We start from the raw sequence: 24,254 nt of genomic DNA on the forward strand, positions 1-24,254 counted from the left end.
GGACTTACTAAGTGTGTTTATATTGCTTTGTGGATTATAGTCATTGTTATAATGCATAATCTGTCCCAAGTATATGAACATCAATTACCAAGACATAAATGAGGATGATCATCTTGTCATTTCAGGTTGCTCTCTTTCAGTTTTCTGCCTGAGCGAGCTCAGTCGACAGTCAATTAAAGTGCAGACACGCTGTATTGTATGTGTCCTCATGTTACAAAGAGCTGAAGAGACAGCACCTCATTCTCCTCATTGTGTCAGATACTTATTCTAACAAGGCGGCATATGCATGGTGTATCTCTCCTTGCCTGCCATTCAAATGCACCTTGACGAGATGTTTTACATTTTTCCCAGCGTTTTGATTTTCTGCTGTGATTCTCTTGGCTCTGCGGCAGCGCTCAGTCATATTGGCTCAGCTACCTAATCAAGTGTCTCAAAAGCACTTTTCTTTAAGACAGCATGACAGCCCTCCCCTGCCTCTTGTAATAGGAACTCTGTCGTCACATATGCAGAAAAAGAGGTGTTTGATTCATTTGTTGCATTTTCAGTGTTCAAGTTAATATTTAGTTGGGAGCAGAGGAATTTGTCTTATGATTCTCAGGTTAGTGTGTTTTCCTTTCTGAAATATGACCTTCAATCAAAGCCTCTGCAGTTATGTTGTCCCCCACCCTCTAGTAATCACTGTGAATGTAAGCAAAGAAAAAACTGAAGTAAAACACATCCTTCAGCTGCAGTCCTTCAGGTTTAACAGAGAGTAGAGCTGCAGTACATAGTACAGAATTATGTACAGCTATATATGCACACAGTGATGATGAGGTAGTTTTACAGTCAAATAAAGTGAAATCTAAACATAAAAGACACATCATAAATGGGAAGAGCCATATAGGGTATGTTTTTTCCAAAAACACCAGCTAAAATGTGAGGAATGGGTAGCTGCTTACCTTCTCTTACATAAGCAGTAATGACCGTCATCATTGTTTAGGCTAATGTTCGCAGCAACAAACAAACCGCAAAATCAACAGTTGCGTGTTAGAAATAAAACCCTGCTTTTGTCTGCCAAGGACATACTGTTTCAAAAATGACTACGAATTTCATATGGCAGTCCTGCTTTCATCATCAGTGTAAACTGAACAGAAGATGTGCTTGAATGACAAGCTTGGCAAGAAGAGAAACATTTTTTGGGGGCTTGAAAATGACCATTTTCTAAGTGGGGCTTAGAAAATGGTCAAACTCCTCTAGCACTGATAAATTGGAGCAGCTGTTGCTCCTTAAGCAAGACACGAAACCCTATTTATTCCTGAAGGATGACAGGAAAAAGGTGAAGGTTGCTTTGGTTGGCGCCCACCAAATTAATGTAATAACAGTAGATTTAATAATATAAAACTATTTAAAGGTGTCAGCAGTGATATTTAATGAGAGGAAAAATGTGACGGAGTTAATCCTAGTGACCTAGTAAATGTGTGTTTCTGTGTATGCATGTGTGAGTTTCACTGATGGATCTGAGAATATCTCAAAAGTTCAGACTGCGCTCGAGGCTCGTTGTCTCACGCTGAGCGTCATCAGCCTGACAGTTTCTCACTCACACACAGTGTTAAGGACAGAGAACAAGAGTGGCACAATGATATGTTTATTGAGAGGCTTTGGATAATAGAAAAGGTGGTGGCTGCTGCTGGAATGTCACAACCATCGACAAAAAACATGGACATGAACTCCCTAATCTAGACACACACACACACACACACTGACACACACACACATCCACACTCCTCATTTCCAGTCCCATCACTCCAAAGAGAAGAAAAAACTTACAGCAATGCACAGGACAAGACGGTATCACAGTTTCTACAAGCTCTTTTCTACATGAAAAATTCACAGTTACACATATATGAGGGAGATTTTCTTCATAGGCACGGCAAAAGCAATAAAATGTGTATCTCTACAACAACAAAATAACAATAAAAATAAAACATTTTGCACATTTCATAGATCCTTAGGTGACCAGATGGACTGAATGTTTACACTGGATTTGAGGTGGGAACATCTTCTATTTGTAGCTTGGGTGAAGTCAACTTAAGAGAAAATGTTATACTGGTATATTAAAGGTGAAACTACAGAAAAATGTCTGCATGAATTTTCTCTTAACTGGTCCTGCCACCAGAGTAAGGACTCAGTTCATCTGGTTCCCTCCTCTATACATCTTTATATTACCTCTTCGTATACATATACACATTTAGGATTTGCAGAACTTGGGACCAAAACATTTAATATAAATGTAATCCCAGGTCAGTCAGAAAAATGGCTATCAGAGCATTTTCAGTCTACTTACAGCTCCACTGGTCCATGTCCAGCGGTGGCAATGCTTTGAAATGATCATATACGACTAAATCACATACAGACAATATCACAGACGGTTACTTGAGCTGTTTTTGCTTTTTTTCTATTCTTGCAATTCAAGTTCAGAAAGTTCATTGTGTTGTCCTGTCTGTGCAGAACACTTCAGGAGTACGCTAAATATATAACAAGGTAATCATTGATAATTTAGCAGCCTCCTCTGCACACTGACACAACAAGAATACCAAGACAGACCCTCACACTCCTCCTCACCTCGTCTTTGGAAAGTCTTGTGCTCTCCTTCTCGGGTTTTAATACGTCTATTATAGCAGCTGGACTGTGAAAAACATGATAGCTCTTTGACGGGATGTAGCTCACACTGTAGCTTTGTACTTTTTTTAAAAATGAGCACTGCTAAGTGGCAAGCTGGTGTTTTCATCTGTGTGAAGGGACAAGTGCATTTGTTTCACTGGGACTGTGTTTGGTTGTTTGATAGTCTGTTATTTCGTCAGTAACCTTACAGTAGCCTTGAGGAACCACACAGTCAAACAAGGATGCACTGAGGCAATAAACAGTTTGTTTCCAAACAGTTTGACAACACTGAGTAGAAGAAAAAAATACTTTAAAAACTGAGGAGTATTGCTGGCATTTAGAGTCAATTCCCACACAAGAGCTACACTAGAAAAAAACATCAGACTCAAGAGATGTTTGCTTTAAATTAGAATTTTAAATATCCCATTTTATTCAGTTGAATTTCCCTTTCAAATATACTGAGGTTCTGGATTGTAATATTTTGCAAAAAATAATGTAGTTACATTAAAAACTGAATTGAAATTGTTATACTGAATTAAAGTCTGAAACACACTGAACCCCAATTTGCTGACCAGAATCAGCTACTCTTATTCAAATGATGTAAACCTGCTGGTGGAGGTTCAGATACATAGGTCTGATTGGCCACATTTCAATCACTCTAATGGTTAGCCAATCAGGACCAAGGCAAGCTATGATGCGTTTTCCTTGAGTAATGATGCGTTCGTGTCATACTGGAGTTATCGAAATTATCAGGTTCAGACTTGTAGAAGTTGTTCATGTCGACATCCAAGTAACTGAGTAATTAGGACTATAAAACTCTTACTCTAACCAATTTTTCTCTATACTTCAGTACCATAAACATGGCAATCTTTTCCACTGCTCCCATCCATTCCATATAACATTAACACAGCAGGAGTCTAAAAATAGACCCAGAGTCCACATTTCATCACAGCGAGCCAACAAGGCCTGTCCCATTTCAAAGGCCCCTCCACACTCCAAAAATTTGCAGGACAGAACCTGCTTCGGGGTCATCCCGAGCCTGTTACGGTGTGGTTGGCTGTTTAATGGAGCATTCAGGCAATCTCTGACAACTCATAAGTTCAAATGATCATGTCGTATTTACCAGGTCCATGTATTAAGGTGATCTATCATTGGTAATCATTTCACATGGATCAGACTAACAATAGGTTGTTAATAAAGCAAGCCAGACATGAACTCCACTATTTGCAGCATGGACATGTTAACCACAGGGCATTACAAATAAATATAAGCAATATGGATTTATTTACCATTACCAACCTATTTGTTTGCTGTTGCCTGTGTTGACTTTGTTTACGAGTTGACAGGGAGGGCGTGAAGACACCAATAGGGTTTTTTTTGTTTTCATCTCTGTGAGTCTAGACAGTGTGTCTCATTTAGGGGGAAAGGAACAGGTTCAGCCTGACCCTCAGATCCTCTGAGGAACTGACTGTTGTTGGCTGCATCCTTCAGAGGATTTCTGAACTGGGACACATCTTCAAACTGCCTGAAAAAGAGTGTGGCTCTTTCTTTTTCTGTCACTTAATGTTTTTATACAGGTAGACAAAGAAATTTAGAATTCCTGATACATGGGTAACCTGAAGCTGTTTTCTTTTTCATTTATACGCTTTCACAGTCTTGGGCTCTTCTCCTAGTCTGAATGTCTGGCTCCGTGCTACTGGCTGAACTAGCTACAGTACCACAGTGATACTATTGCTTCTCATACGGCAGATAATAATGAATGCTGGATGCTCAATGGCAGTATTCAAAGCAATGATATACACATACAGCAGTGGGATGGGATGTGGGGAAGGAGCTTAAGCCAAAACTTGTTAATTTGAGATAAAACTTTTCATCTTCACAGCTAAAATGGTTAATCACAGTGGTGATGGTGTTATGGCTGTGTGTATGTGTGTATGTGAGTATTTTCCTGCATGAGAGACAGACGTGTTTGTTTGCTGTGTGCTTGTTTAGATAAGCCTGTGCCTGGATGTACTGCTTACAATGTTTGAGAGTGAGTGTGTGTGTATGTGTGTCAGCTTAGCAGATGGAGTTTGATTCTCACCACTGGGAAATCTCAATCCCACAATGCACTGGGAGTGGCGCCAAATGAGGAAGCAGCAGCAGCAGCAGCAATGAGAAACCAATCACAGTTTGAATGCTTAAAAAAAAGTGTTTTCCCTCTTTCTCCTTTCAGTCGCTGTTTCACCTGGACTGGCCATTGTGCTGTCCATCAACAAGAATTGGGTCTATAGCTCGAGTTAATGCTTAGCTTATGTGCATTAAGCACATACATAACACAGGCACAGTAAAACCGATTAACACAGATCACAAAGGAAAACCGGGACAGACTGAAGGGGCGGTTGGTTCCCCATCCTTCCCTTTTTGTTTCTGCGCAGACAAAAGCAAACATGAACGTCTGGAAATCCTGGCTTCAGATGGTGACAACAGCAGGAAAATTCCTCACAACAAAAACAAATGTCTCATCACTCTCAAGTCTATAGGGGGAGTCATTCCAAATTTGGCCCTACTTTTCCATCTTTTTTCCAGTTTCTTCCCAAATCCCCCCTTCTGACCATAGGAATGTCTTTTGTTGGATTGCTGAGTGATGGAGAGAGAGAGAGAAAGAGAGAGGACGGGGGAGTTGGTTACATTTTCCCTGCATCTTCACGAGAACAGCAGAATTCACCTCTTTAAAAAAACAAACACAGCTTATTACACAATTACGACCAGCAGTTAACATGAGGATTCAGAACGGCAGTAACCAGTAAAAGCACAAGAATGTACCAAAAGAACAAGGTGCTCCTGGTAAAATGGTTGGGATGGTAAGACAATCTGAGAAATCATTGTGATGTGTCAAAGCAGAGTGATAACATCACATTCCTCCGCCACTGCAAGTCGGGTTCAAATTTTAAGAATCTGGTCATTGTCATGGTGCATGAAAATGTGTGTGTTTGTGTGCTAGGGTTTAACTGATGTGATTTTGCAGCCAGTATACTTTGCCAAAATCCAGCTTCTCAATTGAACTATTTTCATGCCCAAGAAGCATTTTAATGTTTGCCTACAATTCTATATTTGTGAGGAAAAGCCTCTGACAGAGCATTTAGTTTATTGTTGACAATGAAAACCCATCATTAAAAGCCAGACTAATGACATTAAGGCAGAGTGGAGCAGGTGTCATAGCAGGTTTTTGAATTGGAACAATTTATCTGGTTAGCTACGATCAGGGAATAAACAACTGTCAGCAACTGCCCAGTAGCTATAACAGCTAAATCATGTATCGATATAACCCATACAGTGTGTCTGTAAGTGTGCGTACGTTTGCTTAGTCACAGTGAAAAACAAACAAACAAACAAAATATGTCTTCCATCCCCTGTAGCCCTTCTTTGGCAGGTCTGGAACAAAAAGGAGGCCTTTGCTTCCCCAGTAACCAATCACAGTCCAGCGGTGGATTGTAAGATTGCCAACATAACTCTACAAACACCTTAATGTGAAAAAAAATATTGAGAAAAAAGGGAGGAGAAGGAAGGTGGCTGGTTGGCCCAAGTTAAGGGTCTGTATCTGTTCCGTTCTTCGGGGGTTGAGTCCTGTTGGTTGTCCTTTATTACTGCAGGCCCAGTAACTGGAGGCTGGTCTCCCATAGACTAAGCTGCAGCTGGGGGTCAAAGGTCGGTGGTCTTGTTATCTCCCTGCACCCATTGGCCCAGTAGCCGCCTCCACACTCCCCCTCCAGGTCCGGTGATAGGGCAGTGTACAGCACAGTGGCAGCACCCTCTGTAGGAGTCTGTGGACAAAGTACACACACATCATCATCTAAATTTAAAAGATCCTTGCATACCAAAAATATATAAACATCAAAAGGAATTGGAGTGACAAGCTCAACAACAAGTTATCGCTGCAAAAACAAAGAATGTATTGAGTGTGTGGGTGAAAGCCAGAGGAGGATTGATGTCACTGTATGTTAGCATCAGTGAAAAGCAGGCTCAGGCTATGTGCCTGTGTGTGTGTGTGTGTGTGTGTGTGTGTGTGTGTGGGCGCACGTGTGTGTGTGTGTGGGTGCACGTGTGTGTGTGTCTGCATGCGCGTAAGTGTTAGTGTTGATGCTTTTTAACAATGATCTCAGTGTCAGCTGTGAGACCAGGAGCAGGTTTCAGAGCAGAGAGAGGATCAGATCCTGCGAGCATCAACAGCACACTTGTATACTTTGTGTGAAACAGTGTGTGTGTATGTGTGTGTTTGTCACTGTGTGCCGTAGTACTCCACAATATTTCCAAACATGAATATTAATTGTTTTTCTGAATGAATTATTTTGCAGGGCTGCATTTTTCAGCACGAGTGACAATACAGGCAAACACAACTTGTGCTTCAATGTTCATTTTGTTGTCTGTAAGTGAAAGGTCTGGTCATAAATGGAGGGGTTATAGCTCGGAAAAACGCTTCCTTGAACACTTGTGAAGAGAAAAACAAAAATGTATTAAAAAATGTTTCCATGACAACGGGGCAACCTCTTACTTGTTGCTCTGTTTATGTGATTTCTCTGTTTTGCTTGCCAAGGATACTGCATTTTTTAACAATATTTGCTGATAACAAAAACTATTTCCTCTGGATACTGATTGCGTAATCCATCCCAAAGGTTGCTTTGAGTTTTTAAAGCAAATCAGAACACCTTGCCTTGAATTTACCTTATTTTCTATATAAAACTGTCTGTTAAGATAGATAGATAAGAATGCTGCAAGTGAACCCATTACAGTCAGAAAAAATGAAAGGAAGACCTCATTTGCGCTCATCTAATTATTGTTAAAATTACTCTCCAAAGTTGTTTTTAAATGATAAACACATTACTTTCATATATATATATAGTATAATACCCAATCATTAAATTTTTTATCTACTTCCCTGATTGTCCTTACATTACTTGCTCTGTGATTTAAGATTAACATCGCTCTCTTTCTTTTTCTTTCTATCCATCTTCTTGTCATTCACAGTGAGAATCACAGTGATTCACAGTGTATTTGTGTGTGGGTGTGTTATATTAATGATTACATGACATGACTTTCTGTGATTTATGTGTTTGCGTATGTGGGGCAGAACCATCCCACAGGTTGTGCTCAGAGGCAAGGGCCTGTGACAACTGCAGTTTTGGGCTCAAATACTCACACACATCTTCTTCAATTAAGTCCCAGGGACATTAATGGCAGCGTGCGGCCACAGCTTTCGGCTGTGCAAGAAATGTTTTAAAATATAACATGCAGTGCCTGCTTCGACTTTTCGTAGCACTTCCATTATCTGCAATGTGGATAGACTGTGTGCACTTGTGTGTGCACATGAATGAGTGTGTTTCATCTTGTTTCTGAACATTATCTGCAGTCGAGGTTGATGTACCTTGAGAAAAACTGCACAGTGACAGCAGTAGTTTCTTTCCAGGAAAACAGACAATGTCAGCAGCAAAGTTATTAACAGATTTAATATATCAGACTAATTGCTTTATGTCATCCTGGTGTGAGAATAAAGTAGATGTGAGTCAGAATAGTGTTGTTTTACCCTGAAAAGCAGGTGAGCAATGGTGCTCTGTGCCAGACGGAGGGGCGTCCAGAGGTGACGGTACAGAGCAGTATCCACCATGCCAGGATCCACAGCACATGAACTCACTGGGAAACCTCCATGCTGCAACTCCTGGTGGAGGTGGGAACTAAATAACAGCTGGGCCAGCTTACTTTGACAGTATGCAGCATGGGCTGAATAACACTGGCTGAAGAGAGAGGAAGGAAGAGAGAATGTTAGACTTAAAAGAAAAGGTGTTTCTGTTTACACATAACAATGAAAAAAGCTAGGTAAACAGCTGTTTTGATTGTGTTCAGTTCATTCCAGTCAGCTGTTGCCTCAATAGATAACATTTTCCCATTTGCCCTGCTGAACAAAGACAAGTTCTTCTTACATTGGAAACCAAGCAGGCAAGACCTCTGGCAGCCACATTTGCACAGTGACGCACAGTCTCATTAATATAAAGCATCTAAAACTAGGCCCAGACAGCATCATTCGACTGTAGAGCTGCAGTGTCAGTAGATTATTATAACCTGCAGCTTAGGACTTAGTTCCAGTCCAGTTTGCACCACCTATCTGCAATGTAAGTAAGAGCAGCAGCAGTTTAGAGATGTGGACACAGACATGCCAATGAGCACCATCTACAGGGAAGGAAAGTATCTGCACATCTGCCTGACACTGAGAGATACTAGATATTTCTGTGACTGTGCAGGATTTACAGCTCACATTTTTAACCAGCAAAGAAATTTCAATTTGACTTAAGTGTCATTGAAATTATTTACATATTCATATTCAGTAAGATTGTGCTTTTTACAATGTAAGCATTTAATTACAGTGTTCAGTGACATTTATTACCCTAAAGACATTTCTCAAATGACTTCATAAAGACTATAGACTATAGTTTATAATTATTATAATTTACCTTTAATCAGTGACACAGAGACAAACAGATAGATACAGATACTGCTGTAGCTAGTAACAGCCTGGTATTTAGTACATCTGTATTTTGAAATTAGTGTGAATTATAGGGGAGAGTTTGATTTGTTCTGTCCTCTTTCAAAGTTTCTAGAGGGCATCAGTCTAAGCACGCTGCTATGCACCATAGTCCACTGCTATGCCAAATGAAAAAACACAAATGAAGATGTTTAGGCTGCTAATACTTTTGGACTGTAGTGCTGCTGCCTGGCATGTTACTGAGCCAACTGGAGCCAACAGTTACCCGCTAATGCCAGCAGAAACTGAGATTCTTGTGTTGGTGATGGCAGCATAGAGTGTGCAGGTGAGTGTGACAAGTTAGGGCTTAAAATGTTCTTCCAAATGAAACAACACGGCAGGGCTAAATAGGCAGGACTGAAGAAGTGTTATGTATGTAACATAGCTTATTAGGGAAATGGTCAGATAAGTAATGCACAATTACATATGGCTGCTAAATCTTGCCAGAAACAGCTAATGGCTAATAATCAGCATGCACCTCTAACAAGCAGCTAATTTTTATTTCAGTCAGACAACTCACATTTGAAATGTTTATTACAGCAACAGAACATAGAGTTTGGCATCTAGGCTCATCTCTCATCTCATCTCTCCCTGCTAGAGAAATTGGGGAGTGATGAGAAAACCCCACCACCACCACCACACGCTAGAGGTGAGTGCTGGGGCGGTGATGTGGCTGAAACACTGGGCAGTAATACTGATGCAGGGCAGCAGTGGCATTGACAGGAACATTTTTGCAGCTTAAATAGACCAAATTGAGAGGGTGTGTGTCTGGTAGATGATTGATTAGTGAGCATCGCTCCATGTTTTGTATATTATTATTATTATTTATTTGTTATCATTGATTATTTGCAGGAAACAAGTCCTTCAATATTGACATAATGCTGTTTGCACGAGTGTGCATGAGAGTTAAACTTACCAGCTGTTTAAGTCATTTAGTGTGATATTGCTGATGCGGTGGGCAGAGGAGGAGACGTTGACTACGCGAGAGAAGTGACCACATTTCCCAGAATCCTTCAGTGTATCCAAGAGTAGCCAAGTCAACAGGAAGTGGCCTACATAGTTCACCCCAAAGTGCTGCTCAAATCCATCTTCAGTACAGCCTTTGGGAACCAGCATGACACCCGCTTGACACACAAAGACATGAATAAACAATTCATACACACATCAGCTTGTGAAGTGTGACTGTATTTCAAACACAGTGCAATAACTTTAACAGGCATAATATGCCAGATACATTAATCACAGAAAACAGAAGAACACATGACATGGAAATAACTGACATGTTGCGGAATATGTAAATATGTAATGGATAACTGAAAGTCTTGTATATTAATTACTATTCCTTTTTTTGTGAGTGTGATTGGTTGTTTGTCTGTTTGTGTTGGCTCTGCGATGGACTGGCAATCCGTACAGGGTGTACCCTGCCTCTCGCCCAATGACAGCTGGGATAGGCTGGGATTTTAGTGCGTCTGGAGCTGAGGTTAATGCTTTAAATCCTTTTAAATTCAGTCAGGTGACAGCTTCTAAATTACACTGCTGTGCAGAGGATTTCTACTTTTCTCACTCAGTACTTTATAGACTACTTTGTATGGTACACAACCCACATGTGGCTACAACATGATATTTCCATTACTCACCATTATTGACCAGAATGTTTAGCGGTAGGTCCCGCTCTTTGAAGTTTTGGACAAATTGACGGACAGACTGCAAAGAGGCTAGGTCCACTTTCTTGAACTCCACTGGAATGGATGGACACACGGACACACATAGAGACACACACACACACAAAGGCACACTCATCAGAGCCATTGTAAAGGGATTATTTCTGCTAGCCATCTTGGCGGTAAGACATTAAAGAGTGTATTAATCATCTCTTACAGCAGGCTTGGTGGGTTCTTACACTACAATACTGGCAGCACTACGCTTCTGTTGCTAAGGTACATTACATCAAACCTAATACTTCTTCCTGAACCCCATCAAAGCTTAACACAGCATTATATCAGGTCTAATGTATGATAAGACACAGGTAGGAAAGCAATGCCCAGAGCTGGTATCATCAGAGCGTGAAAGTGACTATGTGCACTTAAGTTTAAGTGTGAGTGTGTGTATACACTTCCAGAGGAATTACTTTGAAGATGGTGAACACTGACTATACTTACAGAGCTTCACAGACACAGATTTCTTAGAGGACATCTACTTAGCACTTTAATAATAAACCACCACTATTATTATAACACCTGCCGAGGTAAAAGACAGCAATGCAATGAGAATTCCTCTTATTTGTGGACAGCAATTGATCTTGGATTACTTAATTTTATGTCAGTCAATGTCAGTCATGTCACTGCTTCAACCTGTGGAGGTGTGAGTAATAGTGAGTGATGTAAGCACAGAGTTGTTTTCTGCTCTGGCACCATACTTGTATATTTCCAGTCCAGTTCAACATTAAGGGATATATTTACCAAAATTCAGACAGAATACTCTCAGAAAACTCTTTCTAGCAAGATGTCTCAAATTAAGACTGCTTTAGAAATGTTTTCAGAGAAGCTCTTTCAGAGAGGGTCAATGTCACTCCTCCTCTGGACAGTCTAAGTTTCAGTTTTGTAGTAAGCCTAAGATCAACAGTGTAAAATGAAGAACCAGGAGGTCATCCATACTGAGAAAAATGCCTCAAGCTGCATGAAACCTCTAGATCATTCATTTCTCCCAATGACTCAGGTGAGCCTGTAGAAGGTTGAATATAATGGACAAGGACAGGAGGAGGACTGAGAGGGAGCAGGGGGAAGGAGAGTTGATGGAACAGATAGAGGAAAAAGGCCGCCATGACAGATGAGAGTGCAGCCGTCTCTGATGAAGGTCTGATAGCAGCCTTATCTCCAAGCCATGCCACTCACCTCCTGTTGAGTGTGTGTGTGTGTGTGTGAGAGTGAGCATGAGCATTAGCATGAGCATGTGAGAACATTGGGGGAGAAAGGAAAAGAAAGATGGATGCAGAGAGAGTAGGTGTGGGCATTTCAATGACCATAAGCAAAAGTATGTGTCTGTGTGTGTGTGTGCATTTGGATAGTACCAGCGAGTGCACATGTGCATAAGCCTGGAAACAGGTACGTCTATGTGTGTGTCAGTCACTCCTCCTCTATCCTCTTCAATGGCCCTGTCAGACAGGCCAGTCATATCTAGGGAGCCCGCAGGGAGCGAAATGCCATCGATCGGCCGTGGGCCTGCTGCCGCAAGCCCTGAATTATGACCCCAGAATCTTCTATAAAGCTCTGCCTCCTCGTCTCAACAGCCAAACTTACACTGACTGTGTTTTTGTTACAGAAGAGTACACTCATAGTCTCCCTTTCTAGTTCACCATTAATCTCATTCAAGCTGAATGTTAACTTACAAAATGTGAAAGAACTGCAAATCAATCATCAATCAATTCTGAGTCAATGTTATGGCAAAGTGGGTGTGATCACACCAAGCCACAAACTACAGTGATTCCAGTTTCAGCTTAATGACACTGTCGCAGTTACCGAAAACTGACAAACAACAGTGGCTTCACACTGAGATGGTTGTACAGTGGGGCAGTGGGTCCACATTTATGGCACATGCCTGTTAAAGCAACAGGCAGAGGAGAGAATGACTGCTCAATGGCAGTGAAAACCCCTTAACACAAGTCTTAAGTTATAATTATTTAAACAATTTTTGTGCTTTTCTTTCTCACCATTCAGTGACAAAAGCTGGCACAGATAGGCCTCAAAGGGATCCAGGTTTAAAAAGGAGTTTTTAAAATGAATTCAGATTTGATTAAATTCATTAAATCCCTCTCTCAGTATTAATTGTTCAATGAGAGATATTATGATTTCAGAAAATTAAGCAAAATATGCCTGATTCACTGAAAACATTTTGACATGATAGCAGGAACAGGACAGGTGTAAATAAAAATAGGAGTTAACGAATTATATTGATTCACCATCACACTGTCACTGTCATGGCTTAATGGGACACATCATTAATGTTATTATTTACACCTGTACTTTTCCTACTATGAAAAGTGCCATGTTTTTTTATTGTTCGCCCATAGTACTACTATTGCTTACAAAACAGCTGATTTTTGCTACAGTGTGCTTTTTGGTATTACTTCCAAACAAAGACACATGTCAAATTTATGACTTGTGAAATCTTGATGGGGGCAAAAGTCAAACAACAGTTTCATGGAAGACTTGCCATGTCCAACTCTGCTTCAGGGCTTTCGCACCATCATCCTCCTTTTCCTCTTTCCATTTCCTGTCTTCTTATCTCAACCAGTTGCTCTTTGTGTCCTATGTGAAGGGAAATGCGGACACAGGAGTGTCACACAAGTGTGTCTGTAATTCTGAACGCTAAATGTGATTTATAAATGGTTCTTACCAAATCAGTGCACAGTCAGTACACTGAAAAAGGCCCTGAAAAAAACATACAGGCCTGTATTTCAACTGAAAATCCTTTAGTAGACCTCTGGAGTTTATCCAGTTTTTGACAGACGTAGGATGTAAAACAGGTCTAACAAATAATACAAATAAAACAAATGCTCTTAATTAATCCAGTTAAGACTAGGATAAGACTCAAGAATTAAGCAGAGTGAACACAATTTTACTAAATATCGTTGTGAATTTTACACTAATGCTTCAGCATAAAAAATGCAATAGGAAGTCACTGAACAGTTTTTCAAGTTGCAAACTTTTTTAACTAAATACTGCAACTGGGACAACAGTTCAGAAAGTGAACAGTAACATATTGTGCCACTTTTTAACAAAGTTAGATTGTTTCAAGTTTAGAGAAATTTCAGACTGAAGATGTTACGGATTATTTTTCAGTAGTTTCTCCTAGTTTGGCCCAGTTGTGATGAGAATTGTGAGCGGTACAAATGCATCCTGGAGTTTTTTTTTTTCTTTTCTTTTCTTTTATTTTCTTTTCTTTTTTTCCTCGACGTTTCAGTATGAGTCAGAAAAGTCCATGAAAATCTCACTTTTATCGCTAATACATGCTCCGCTGTACTGCTGCACTTTCAACACAGCCTGCATGGAATATTCAAACAAATGCAACCACATGTCTAAATCCTCAGCAGCACGTATTTAATATTTTAGTCAGCTGATATTCATCCCTAAATATTTACAACTCAGCACAAGAGTTTGTTTGCTGGCCTTTATGCTAAAGCATCCTCTGCTCTGACCAGTGCTTCTTTACAAAAACAAACAACTTTTAAAGTGTCTCTTACCATAAATTCTCTCTTTCCACCTGGCTTTTTAACATGCATCTTGTATCCTGATTGCAACTTTAGTAAATATGATCAAGCTGGATTACACCTGCATCTGATATTAAAATGCATTGCTGGTAAACACATTGAATGTCTCTGCTGCTTGCCAGTAGGCAAGAGATCTTGCATTAGTCACATGCTTTAAAACTGACAGTAATGCAATTAATTTCTGACAAATGCTTTACTGTTCAGAGCTCCATGACTGTATGGACAAGAAATGGGTGATCTTAATGTGGCCATCTTCAGAAATGTTTGGAGGACCGGTTTTATTAACGTTTGCTCTAAATACATAGAACACAGTATAAGATGGTTGTCAAGTCAAACATTTGCCTGAATCCCTCTTACATGTGGGGTCACATCCCACATTTCCCCTTTCTCCCTCTCCATAATATTGTCTAAATAAAGAGTGAAAAGGATGGATGAACTGTCCCCTCTGAAACCACCTCTTATGAGACCCAGACAAGAAAGTATAAATAGTTTCCCTTTGAGCTGTCTGATAAACAACACAGTGATATCCAAGAATATTAGGTCTGGGCATTGCGCCAGTAAAAGCTCCTCCACAGACTTTTTTTATTTGGCTGATGTGGGAGAGAGGGGGCTGGCTGGTGCCCCAGTCAACTTCAGCTTGCAGTGTTAATGGGATGATACTCAAGACAGATGTAAATCCAACCTGTGTATATTGTGAGGCTCTTACACACACAAATAATATAGCACAAAACACATTTCCAATAGCACTGCTTTCCAGAAATGCACTATGTCATGCTTATTTGTTTGTTTTTAAACAAATATTTCAACTTTGAAGTTGCTGGTTTGATTACTTCCATGACTGAACTAAATAAAATCAAAGGTGCCTAAAAATTATGTTAATTGGAGTGAAAGGGCTTTGGTAAAATAAAGGGAGTTTTTGTGAGAAGGGAGCAGCTGGGTTACCTAAGCTGAGAGATAATTTAATGTGTGTTAAGCAGACAAACACACACACATGCACACACATACACAGACACACAGGTTCCCTTGCTTCACACTGTTAATCTAGGCCTATGGTTAGAGGCAGAAAGTGTTACTTTCAAGTGCACCGTGACTAAAGTTAGTGGACAGACAGCGCTGCCTGTGGCAAAAATACAGAAATACCCTGTATCTGCATGGTGTGTGTGTGTGTGTGTGTGTGTGTGTGTGTGTTGATAATTTAAAGTAAAATACTTTAAGCCTCATTGACTAAAGCCCACTTGCAGTCTAAAGTCATTTGCATATTTCCGCAGGATTGCACTTCAGGTTTTATAGGGACAGTATCTTTGATTCACTGCTGCATGATACAAAACACACCTTAACATATTTATATACAGTATATACTGTATACAGACAGCAAGAGTACAGATATACATCAAGGCTCTTGATGTATGTCACAACAGCAAATAAAATCGTTTCACTGGATCTATTTTCAACTACTGCTAGATGTTTTGTTTTTGATCCAGAGCCTATTCTATTGGATGTTGGGATGTGCATCGTCTTCATGCGTCTTTGTTTTTGTTTTCTGTTTGTTTTAATTGAATTTTACCTGGAAAGCTTTAGGAGGTTTGTGCTGCTTGCCCCAGTATACATTGTTTTTACGGAATTGCGTTTCAGGTGGCAAATTCAATTGTCTATATTTCTATCCTATAAAATATATTTTATCCTGTAAAATATATTAACATACTTTGAAATACCTTGAATCTCATAAAGGACCTCTACAGTTGTCTACAAGTCCCCAGTCCCACTCTGCAGCCTACACTACATGTATATTATGAGCTGTCTCCCTTTTCACATAACAGACAAATGTGCAAACACTCGGAAGGATGCCGAAGGGCGTTTGGACAGAGATGTTTAAAGCTCCTGCTTCACATACTAATGAGAATCCATTACTGTCGCATTCAAACATACACACACACACACACACACACACACACACACACACACACGCACACACATTCTCATTCTGTGCACAAGCATCTGGCTACAGACACCCCTCTTGTCCCCTATGCCTCAGTGCCTGCCAATTACAAAAGAAGTAATCAATTCCACCACGGCCCCGTCCAGGGAAATCGACTTCAATGACACCAGCTACATGGCCGCTGTCTCTGTACCTGACAGCCACTTACACACAAGCAGAGACCCAGCCCGCCGGCTTTCTGCTGCTCTCCACTGCGAGACCAAGCAAGACATACCACAGCTTGCCTCCCAATGGGCGGTGCTACATCAAATATCATCCATAACCTGTATTCAGCTGCACAAATAAGAATTTATGAAGTATGAGGTACTAAAATATACAGTGTCCGCGTGTTTGTTATTAGGTGATGATCACCTCAGTGAAACTTGACTCAAGAGATGTGTTTTCAATGAAACTACATATTAAATAAACTAAGTGGGACCTCTTCAGGAGTAAGTACAATAGTCATATAGTCACACACTGTTCTGTAAAATAACTTTTTAATGATATAGTCCCATTTTTACACACAAGGCAATGAAATCACCTGGTAAATGGTTAGGATTTCAATTTTTTCACTCTCTAATTCAGGAAAGCAAAATTTGAAGGTTCAGCTACTAAAACAAACATGTTCTTCTAGTGATAAGACAACTGATTCATTTTCAATTACAAGAGACAGAGAATGTGTATTTAGGAGAGGAGTAATAAACAGCACACCAAAAACAATTTGTGGAGAAAATAAGCTCTTACGTTTCCACAGAACTTATCTTTTGCAAGTCATTTGAACAGGATCTATTTACCTTGAGAGGCACTAACTTATATATGCACATAAAATACCTTAAATTTTATTGACCATTAATTGACATAAAAATTCAGTGTACTAAGAATTGTTTTGCTATGGTGAATTATTTTTTCCCAATAGAAAAAGTAAGTAAGTATTTAATTTATTTTATACAGCTACTGTGACCCCCAGATTGATGGGTTTTTTTTTTTTGGTCCTGTAAGTTAATTGGTAAAATATTGAGGTGGGAAGGTACAAAAAAAAAATTCTAATTACTATTTCTATTTTGTGTGTGCACTGGACTAACAAACAGGGCAATGTTTTAACCCCCCTACTGTATGTCTCTATAATGTCTTTTGATTTTAACACTGCACCATCTGGCTGTAATTAAATATTAACAGTTTTCAATAGATTACTGCATTGATTGAAACAAGCTTTGGGCCATTTGTTACCTGTTGTGGTGAGTCCTTTGCTACCACTGACCCATGAAAGAAAGACACGGCTAGCAAGACACCCTCCTGTCAATTTCAAGACACATGCTTGAGCTCTTAAGTGTTCAAGAGCTCACCAGTAGCACACATTAGGTTAAAATTAAATGCACAAAAGTAGTATTTTGCTTATGAAGGCTAACATTCTCAAGCTATGCTCGCTAGCTTCCATGTTATGAGTCAAATAGCACATGTACCTGGTTCCTACAAATTCTTGAATGTTGTAAAGGGACACAAAGCTTGTATTTATATGGTAGACAGCTATGCATATCTGTTGAAAGTGGTAGTTTGGATCAATGTTTGTTCTCACTTAGTCGAATAAATGGGAAATGACTGAGGCCTGAAGTATAGATACTGTTTCTACAAATATATTTGAACACAATTTTATACTCTTAAAAACTTGAAAATAAGTAGTTACAGTATGTTATGACTAATAATATGATATATAATTATAATAAGGATTTCCACATGGATCACCAAGTTAAACTTAAGACTTTTTAAGACCTTCTTAATACCATATTTTTTCAGTACAGTGTACAGTGGTATATAACAATGATTCCTTACGACATAACTAATTTTATAATGCAACCTCGACCTGGAGAAGGGGCATAAAATGGATGGATAGATTCACAGATTAAAAATGATGCATTCCTTTCAGGTCACTTGCTCATTATGAGACGATGAGCTTCCTAGCTACTGTAGGTGGCAGAAGTGACAGTGTTTGCTGTAGGTCTGATGACGCTGACTCAAATTCCATAAAAGCCTCCTGCACGCACAATCCACTGTCACATCAATCCCACTTTTATTTTGTAGGTGCGTAACATCTCCTGACAAGGCCTTTTTTTTCCTTTTTTTTTTTTTTTAAGAAACCCAATTCAACACATTTTAACACTTTAGACATGCAGATACTCCATATAGTTTATACTCCCTTACACAAAAGGTGTAGACAATGCAAATTTCAGTTTGTCTTTAAAATCTGAATCACCAATTATCAAATTACCACTGACTCTTGCACTGATATAAATCTGTGAACAACCTCTGAGGTGAACAGCAACTGAGACACCCTGCAAGGCCATTGGGTACAGAAAAGGATAACTTATGAGGCATCTTAGTCATGAGACTATGGTGGAATTTATGGTGCTGTGAAGGTCAGCCGAATCAATTACTCAACACGGGAGTTACAGAGAACACTGTAAGCTTTAGTCAATGGAGTAATAAATCTTGTTGCTGCTATCATTTGTCTCTTCTCATTTCCATCACCTCCTCTGCACCTCCCTTCTCCCTCCTCCCCCTCTTTTTTCACATTTTATTTTCCTATATCTGCCCATTCGTCATTATCTCCTACCCCCTCTGCCTCCTACCACATGGAGGTCTCTACCCCTCTCCTCTCACATCATGGTTGACTTATCCTGCCTCATCTTCATCTCACTTATAGCCTCCTCTTCCTCACAGTGCATCAACAGCACTCCTGACATTATATACTCCGCATGGAAGCTCTGTCCGTGTTTGCGTGCGTGTGGGTGTATGTTGTTGTCTACCTGCAAGTGCGCAATTATGTGTGTACGCCTGGTAAAGACTGTAAAAACAAGCCTGGGGGACACACTGCTGCAGCTCTGCCCTTTATCTTCAAACACCAGCATACTAAAACAAGTACACATGTGCACAAGGCATTCGTGTGTCTGTGTGTGGCTGTGCATGTGTTCATAGACATGTTTGCATCGTTACCTTTGGCCTCTTTGTACTCTTCACAGATCCTTTTGACAGCTACCAGACCCTCCTGCTCATCCCTCCCACCTGAAGGAGAAGGAGACACACAGAGAGATTAATACAATGTCTGACAAACCCTTAGAGGCTTTTATTAAATAATACTGCTTTTCCTTTTTTGTTAGTATTGTGTTCTTTCATCTTATAAAAACATATTTCCAAGAAGGGTCTCTCAAATGAAAAGAGCTTTAATACATTCATCTAACCCTTGAGGAACATTTATGAAAGATTCTGAATCCTTCTGCTTCAGTGAAGCGCTTGTTTGCAACTGATGGTTTCAAAGAATGCACAGTACTTTAAAAGCACAAATAATTATACTCGAGATATGTATAAGATGTAAAATAAAAAGCAATCCAACAGCTGACAGCAGTTAACAGTTGACAGTAAGTGACACTATGATGCCAAAAATTCAAAACCACTGTTGTGACATTTTGGTTCTTGTTTGTTCTCATTTGAACTGGCATCCAGAGACAAATGAGTTGTGAATTAACACAATCCTTGTTGTTACTATTTTTGTCTTAGAAGGAGATCACCAGAGCAACTCAAAATAGCATTTATTGACAAGAAATAGACCACATCTACTACACCAAACATGCATCAAAGTAAAACTAGAACTTGTGGTGGGTTAGTCTAGTAACTAAACTGCCCTCACAGTCAGTGATTTATATTGATGAAATCCTGACAGTACCCAATGCCTGGCTGTGTTTTTACAAATCAGCTATGTTAAATAATGGGTCAGTGTTCCAGAAACTTCACAAATGTGTTGTTACCTTAACATTAGATACAGTACATTAGATATTTTAATATTTTTAACACGCGCAGATGCCCTGGTCATGCAAGATGCAGTCACTGACTGTCTGACTCAGGACTGTTTACAGAGAATGTTGGCATACAAATGAACTCTGCTTCTCTTAAAAAGCGAAGATAGAAATTGGAAATGGAGGGTAAAAATGTAAGAAAGTCAAATGGAGAAGAAAGAAAAGTTTGTGTCTAATTTACAGACCCTGATTTTCAAAAGAATTGTTCCAACACTTAGTTGCCATGAACGCATGTCTGAACGCCGACACACACACATGTGCACTGTCAAACACAGACAGGCATTTGACAGTATACCCTCACTGCCTTCAAAATCAATTGACCAAACACTGACGACAGAACATCGGTTGAACATTAGCTGGTTCACACTTCTCTGAGGATTTCCTGCATATGCACCAAATTAACACACACACACACACACACACACACACACACACACGAAAACTCTCTATTTACTCAAACTCATGCACACAAACAGCCTTCATGCACACTCTCATTTTCTCTCTGCACACATAAACACACAGACACACTAATCTTGGATTATCTCGCAGGCCTTTTCAAGGGCACAGCATCATTTACCCTGATGCACTGCGGTTCAGGCTGGGCTGAAAGATGTAGCTCTTCAGGATGACATGTAACAAGGATAACAAACAAACACACACATTCAGGACAGGCACACACCAATCCCACAAAAATTTTACATCAATAGTTTCTCTTCAATAGGCTTCTCTGGTCATGGACCAACAATCACTGAGAACACTACATATCACTAAATACACATTTCTGCACAACTGCTTTCGGTCAAAGTTTGCCATTAAAATAGCCACTGATTAAAAACATACCCTAAGGAAATAATTTGCCTACAAAATATTTTGGGCTGTGGGTTGAAAATGTAACCTAATTAATTCACTTAAATAATCTTGCTGCAGCTGAACAAATGAATAAACTCATCTTGACACAGTGTGAGAAAGTTTTAAGATACATACTTTGTTTCAACATTTTCAGAAATATGCAGATTTGCAAATCATTGCAAGAATGCAATGACAAAATCAGGTTTGTAGGCTACGAATATTCTTACTCCTGTTCAGTACTTAATGTATAGTCATAACCTATACTGAAAACAAATCTGCATATTTACCAAAATGTTGAAGCTATTCTTCTATATGTAACTTTTCTCTGCCATCGAATGTGGTTTCTTGTGAGGAGCGGGTGGTGGTTATGGTAACACTACTGTTGGCTGTGTAGCAACAGCAAAAACTTACATATAGCTACTTTAACTGTTCATGTAAAATACAGATTTGTCTTTGAGTTAGTTTGAATGTAAGTTTAATTGTAAGTATAATCAATACCATATGTACATTCATTAGCAACATGCTTTGCTAATCAATAAGTGAATCTGTCAGCTAGTGATAATTCAGGTTTGGTAGAGCAGACTGATGGGTTTGAATGTAAAATACAGATAAAAAAAAAAAAAGATTTTTCAGAATAAAGATCACAAACAGATGTGTGGTAGAGAATTATTCTCTAATCTGCCGTGAGGTTTAAGTTATGAATCATTTTACGGGTCAGACGAGAGTTTGTGCCATATACAGTACATTTGACTTTTCTGATATTAGGATATTTTGTATCCAGCATGTGGTATGTGTATTTTTTGTTGCCAAATGGTGGGGATTTTATATAGGCTGCTGTTTCTCACCAGTCACAAAAAGTGGTTTATTGGCATAAATGAATAAGCACATTTCCCAGGGTAAGCCTGGCAAACCTTGAGACCTTTTCTTCCACATTAGCAAATGTAATAATGTAGATTTTCAGGAGACAAGATGATTTTCTTTGCGAGTCCAATTTATCAATCCCACATATCATGCATGTGATTTAATGGCAGACATAATTTAATGGCATTTTTCAGAGTAACATAATTACTAATGCATTCAGCTACTATATCTGTGTATTTAAAAGGCCACTAAACTGTTTCTGTCATGGGCACGGGCTTTCTTAAAAGATCTTATTGAAATGTAAGAGGTCAGCGCTGATTTGGAAACAAGGAGAGAAGAATCTGTAAATTAAAAATGAACTTGTATGCAAAGTCTTGCTTTGATATTTAGGTACTTAACTTTTTAAAACCATGACAAAGCAGATGTATCGAGGTGCTCTGTGTCCTTGTTACATCTTATATATATATTATGGCAGTTAAGTCCTTGATAGCTGTTCGGTCTATGTTTGTATGAAAAATAAAGCTTATTATAATTCAAGTAAATGTGTGTAAAAGATAAACAGAAGAAAGGCATTAGTACTGCATAAATATTGTACGCTTTCAAATTTCAAATTTTGTTTCTTATTATTTTTCTTGGTAAGATGGTCTAGTGTTTCTGCAGCTGCAAAGATTACATTTTTCCAACACAGAATAATTTAAGTTTAATTAATCTCAAAACCTGCTCAAAAACACTTCAAGCTCAATTGCACACTGGTTAATATCCAACGCTTGGTATTTGACAGTGCAGAGGCTTAAACCATAAACTCTCCTCAAGCGTTATGCTACCACTCCACCTGAAATATGCATCCACTCCATTACCAGAGAGGGATCCACTTTACCATAAATATTCTCACTTCATGAATTATCTCAAGAGGTGGGAATATTTGAAATGGAGATGCACTCTGGGCCCTGTGGGATCAGCTTCAATACACATAGGATTGCTTGGGTCTAGAGAAGACATTTAAAGTTCTTCACGTATTGATTTTGTGTGTGTAATCATACGTTGTGCTCAAGTATCATTTATGTTGTGCTCAAACTGTCTCCAAGGATACTCTGACATTGACTTTGCAGTATATACTTGGAATGAATAAAGCAGAGTTTTCTTCAAAGTTTTGAGGCTCGTGAACTGAATGGAAAATTCAGGTTCACCCTGGAAGCTAACCATATGAAATCATATTGCTGTTCTGGGCACTGGCATCATGGAGTGGTAATGTCCTGCACCTAAAGTGATACACACACGCACACACACCACACCACCACATTTCCTCCTCATATTCCTCCCTTTTCTGAGGGAGACTCTACACAGTCAAGCAGCTGCAATATCAAATATAAAAACTGTTATTAGACTATGGTGATACATAGGCTGTTGATCTTGTCAACTGACATTTGGATTTCCCTTTCCTTGGCTTTACAAATGGGTCATGTTGCATCTTAAAAGTTTTATTCACTCTATGAAACTGGTTGAACCATGTGGTGCTTGAAATCTTGATGATATTGAATGAGTAATTAACACTGCGGACTATCCTTTAATAACAACAAAGAAATATTAAGTGGTCAGTATACTCCGACAGAAGTGCTTGTCAGATGTTCGTATAACACCTTTCCAACGTCAGATTAGGACAGTCTGCGATAAACCATTTCTGTGACTCTCTGAAACTGACAATCCATGACAATCCAACACTGACACCTATTTCACACGGACTGGCCAGCTAATCAGAGCTTTTCTTATTTTCTTTATAGTTTTTTTTTTTTTAAATTCTTATGCAACTATCTGTGGCACTTTTCGTGCGTACAACCAAGTCTTACAGTATGAATGTCTCCCTGAGGAAAATGTCTGAAAATATGTGCCATTATACCCATATTTAAATGATATCACGTTTGCTCCACTCTCTATGATAGCTATCAGGTATAAACACTTTTGATTTCACCTGGGCATGTTAACCTACAACCCCAATTACTTTGTAAGTACACCCTCTATGTAATTTGCAAATAAGGTGATCCAGTTCAAGTGGGTATTTATACCGAATGTAAAATGTATGTAAAACTGGCCATCACAATGTCTTGTAATGGCCACCACAGAAAGTCCTGTGGTTTATTCTGAAGACCTGACAACTGATTAAGCTGAAACCAAACCAAGTGACTGTAGACTACAAATAGAGAGTAAAAAGTAAAACTTGATACTGATGGTTTAATGGACACAGTAGAAATGACATCAACCCCCAGGGAC

At 39.3% G+C, this 24,254-nt stretch overlaps 1 protein-coding gene across 2 annotated transcripts in view; it reads right to left on the reverse strand.

The window, feature by feature from the left end:
- Positions 1 to 1,608: 1,608 nt before the first annotated feature.
- Positions 1,609 to 24,254, reverse strand: part of LOC108892750 (dehydrogenase/reductase SDR family member on chromosome X) — a 40,215-nt gene continuing 17,569 nt past the window's right edge. For both annotated transcript variants that reach the window (XM_018690462.2, XM_018690461.2), the window contains exons 3-7: positions 19,423 to 19,491; positions 10,831 to 10,932; positions 10,110 to 10,317; positions 8,201 to 8,408; positions 1,609 to 6,443 (exon numbers count right to left, since the gene is read on the reverse strand). In XM_018690462.2, coding sequence (XP_018545978.1) covers positions 6,264 to 6,443; positions 8,201 to 8,408; positions 10,110 to 10,317; positions 10,831 to 10,932; positions 19,423 to 19,491 — 767 coding nt within the window. In that variant the 3' untranslated portion in view covers positions 1,609 to 6,263. The remainder of the gene's footprint in view (positions 6,444 to 8,200; positions 8,409 to 10,109; positions 10,318 to 10,830; positions 10,933 to 19,422; positions 19,492 to 24,254) is intronic.

Source organism: Lates calcarifer, linkage group LG1 (assembly GCF_001640805.2).
Source record: "Lates calcarifer isolate ASB-BC8 linkage group LG1, TLL_Latcal_v3, whole genome shotgun sequence".
Classification (NCBI taxonomy): domain Eukaryota; kingdom Metazoa; phylum Chordata; class Actinopteri; family Centropomidae; genus Lates; species Lates calcarifer.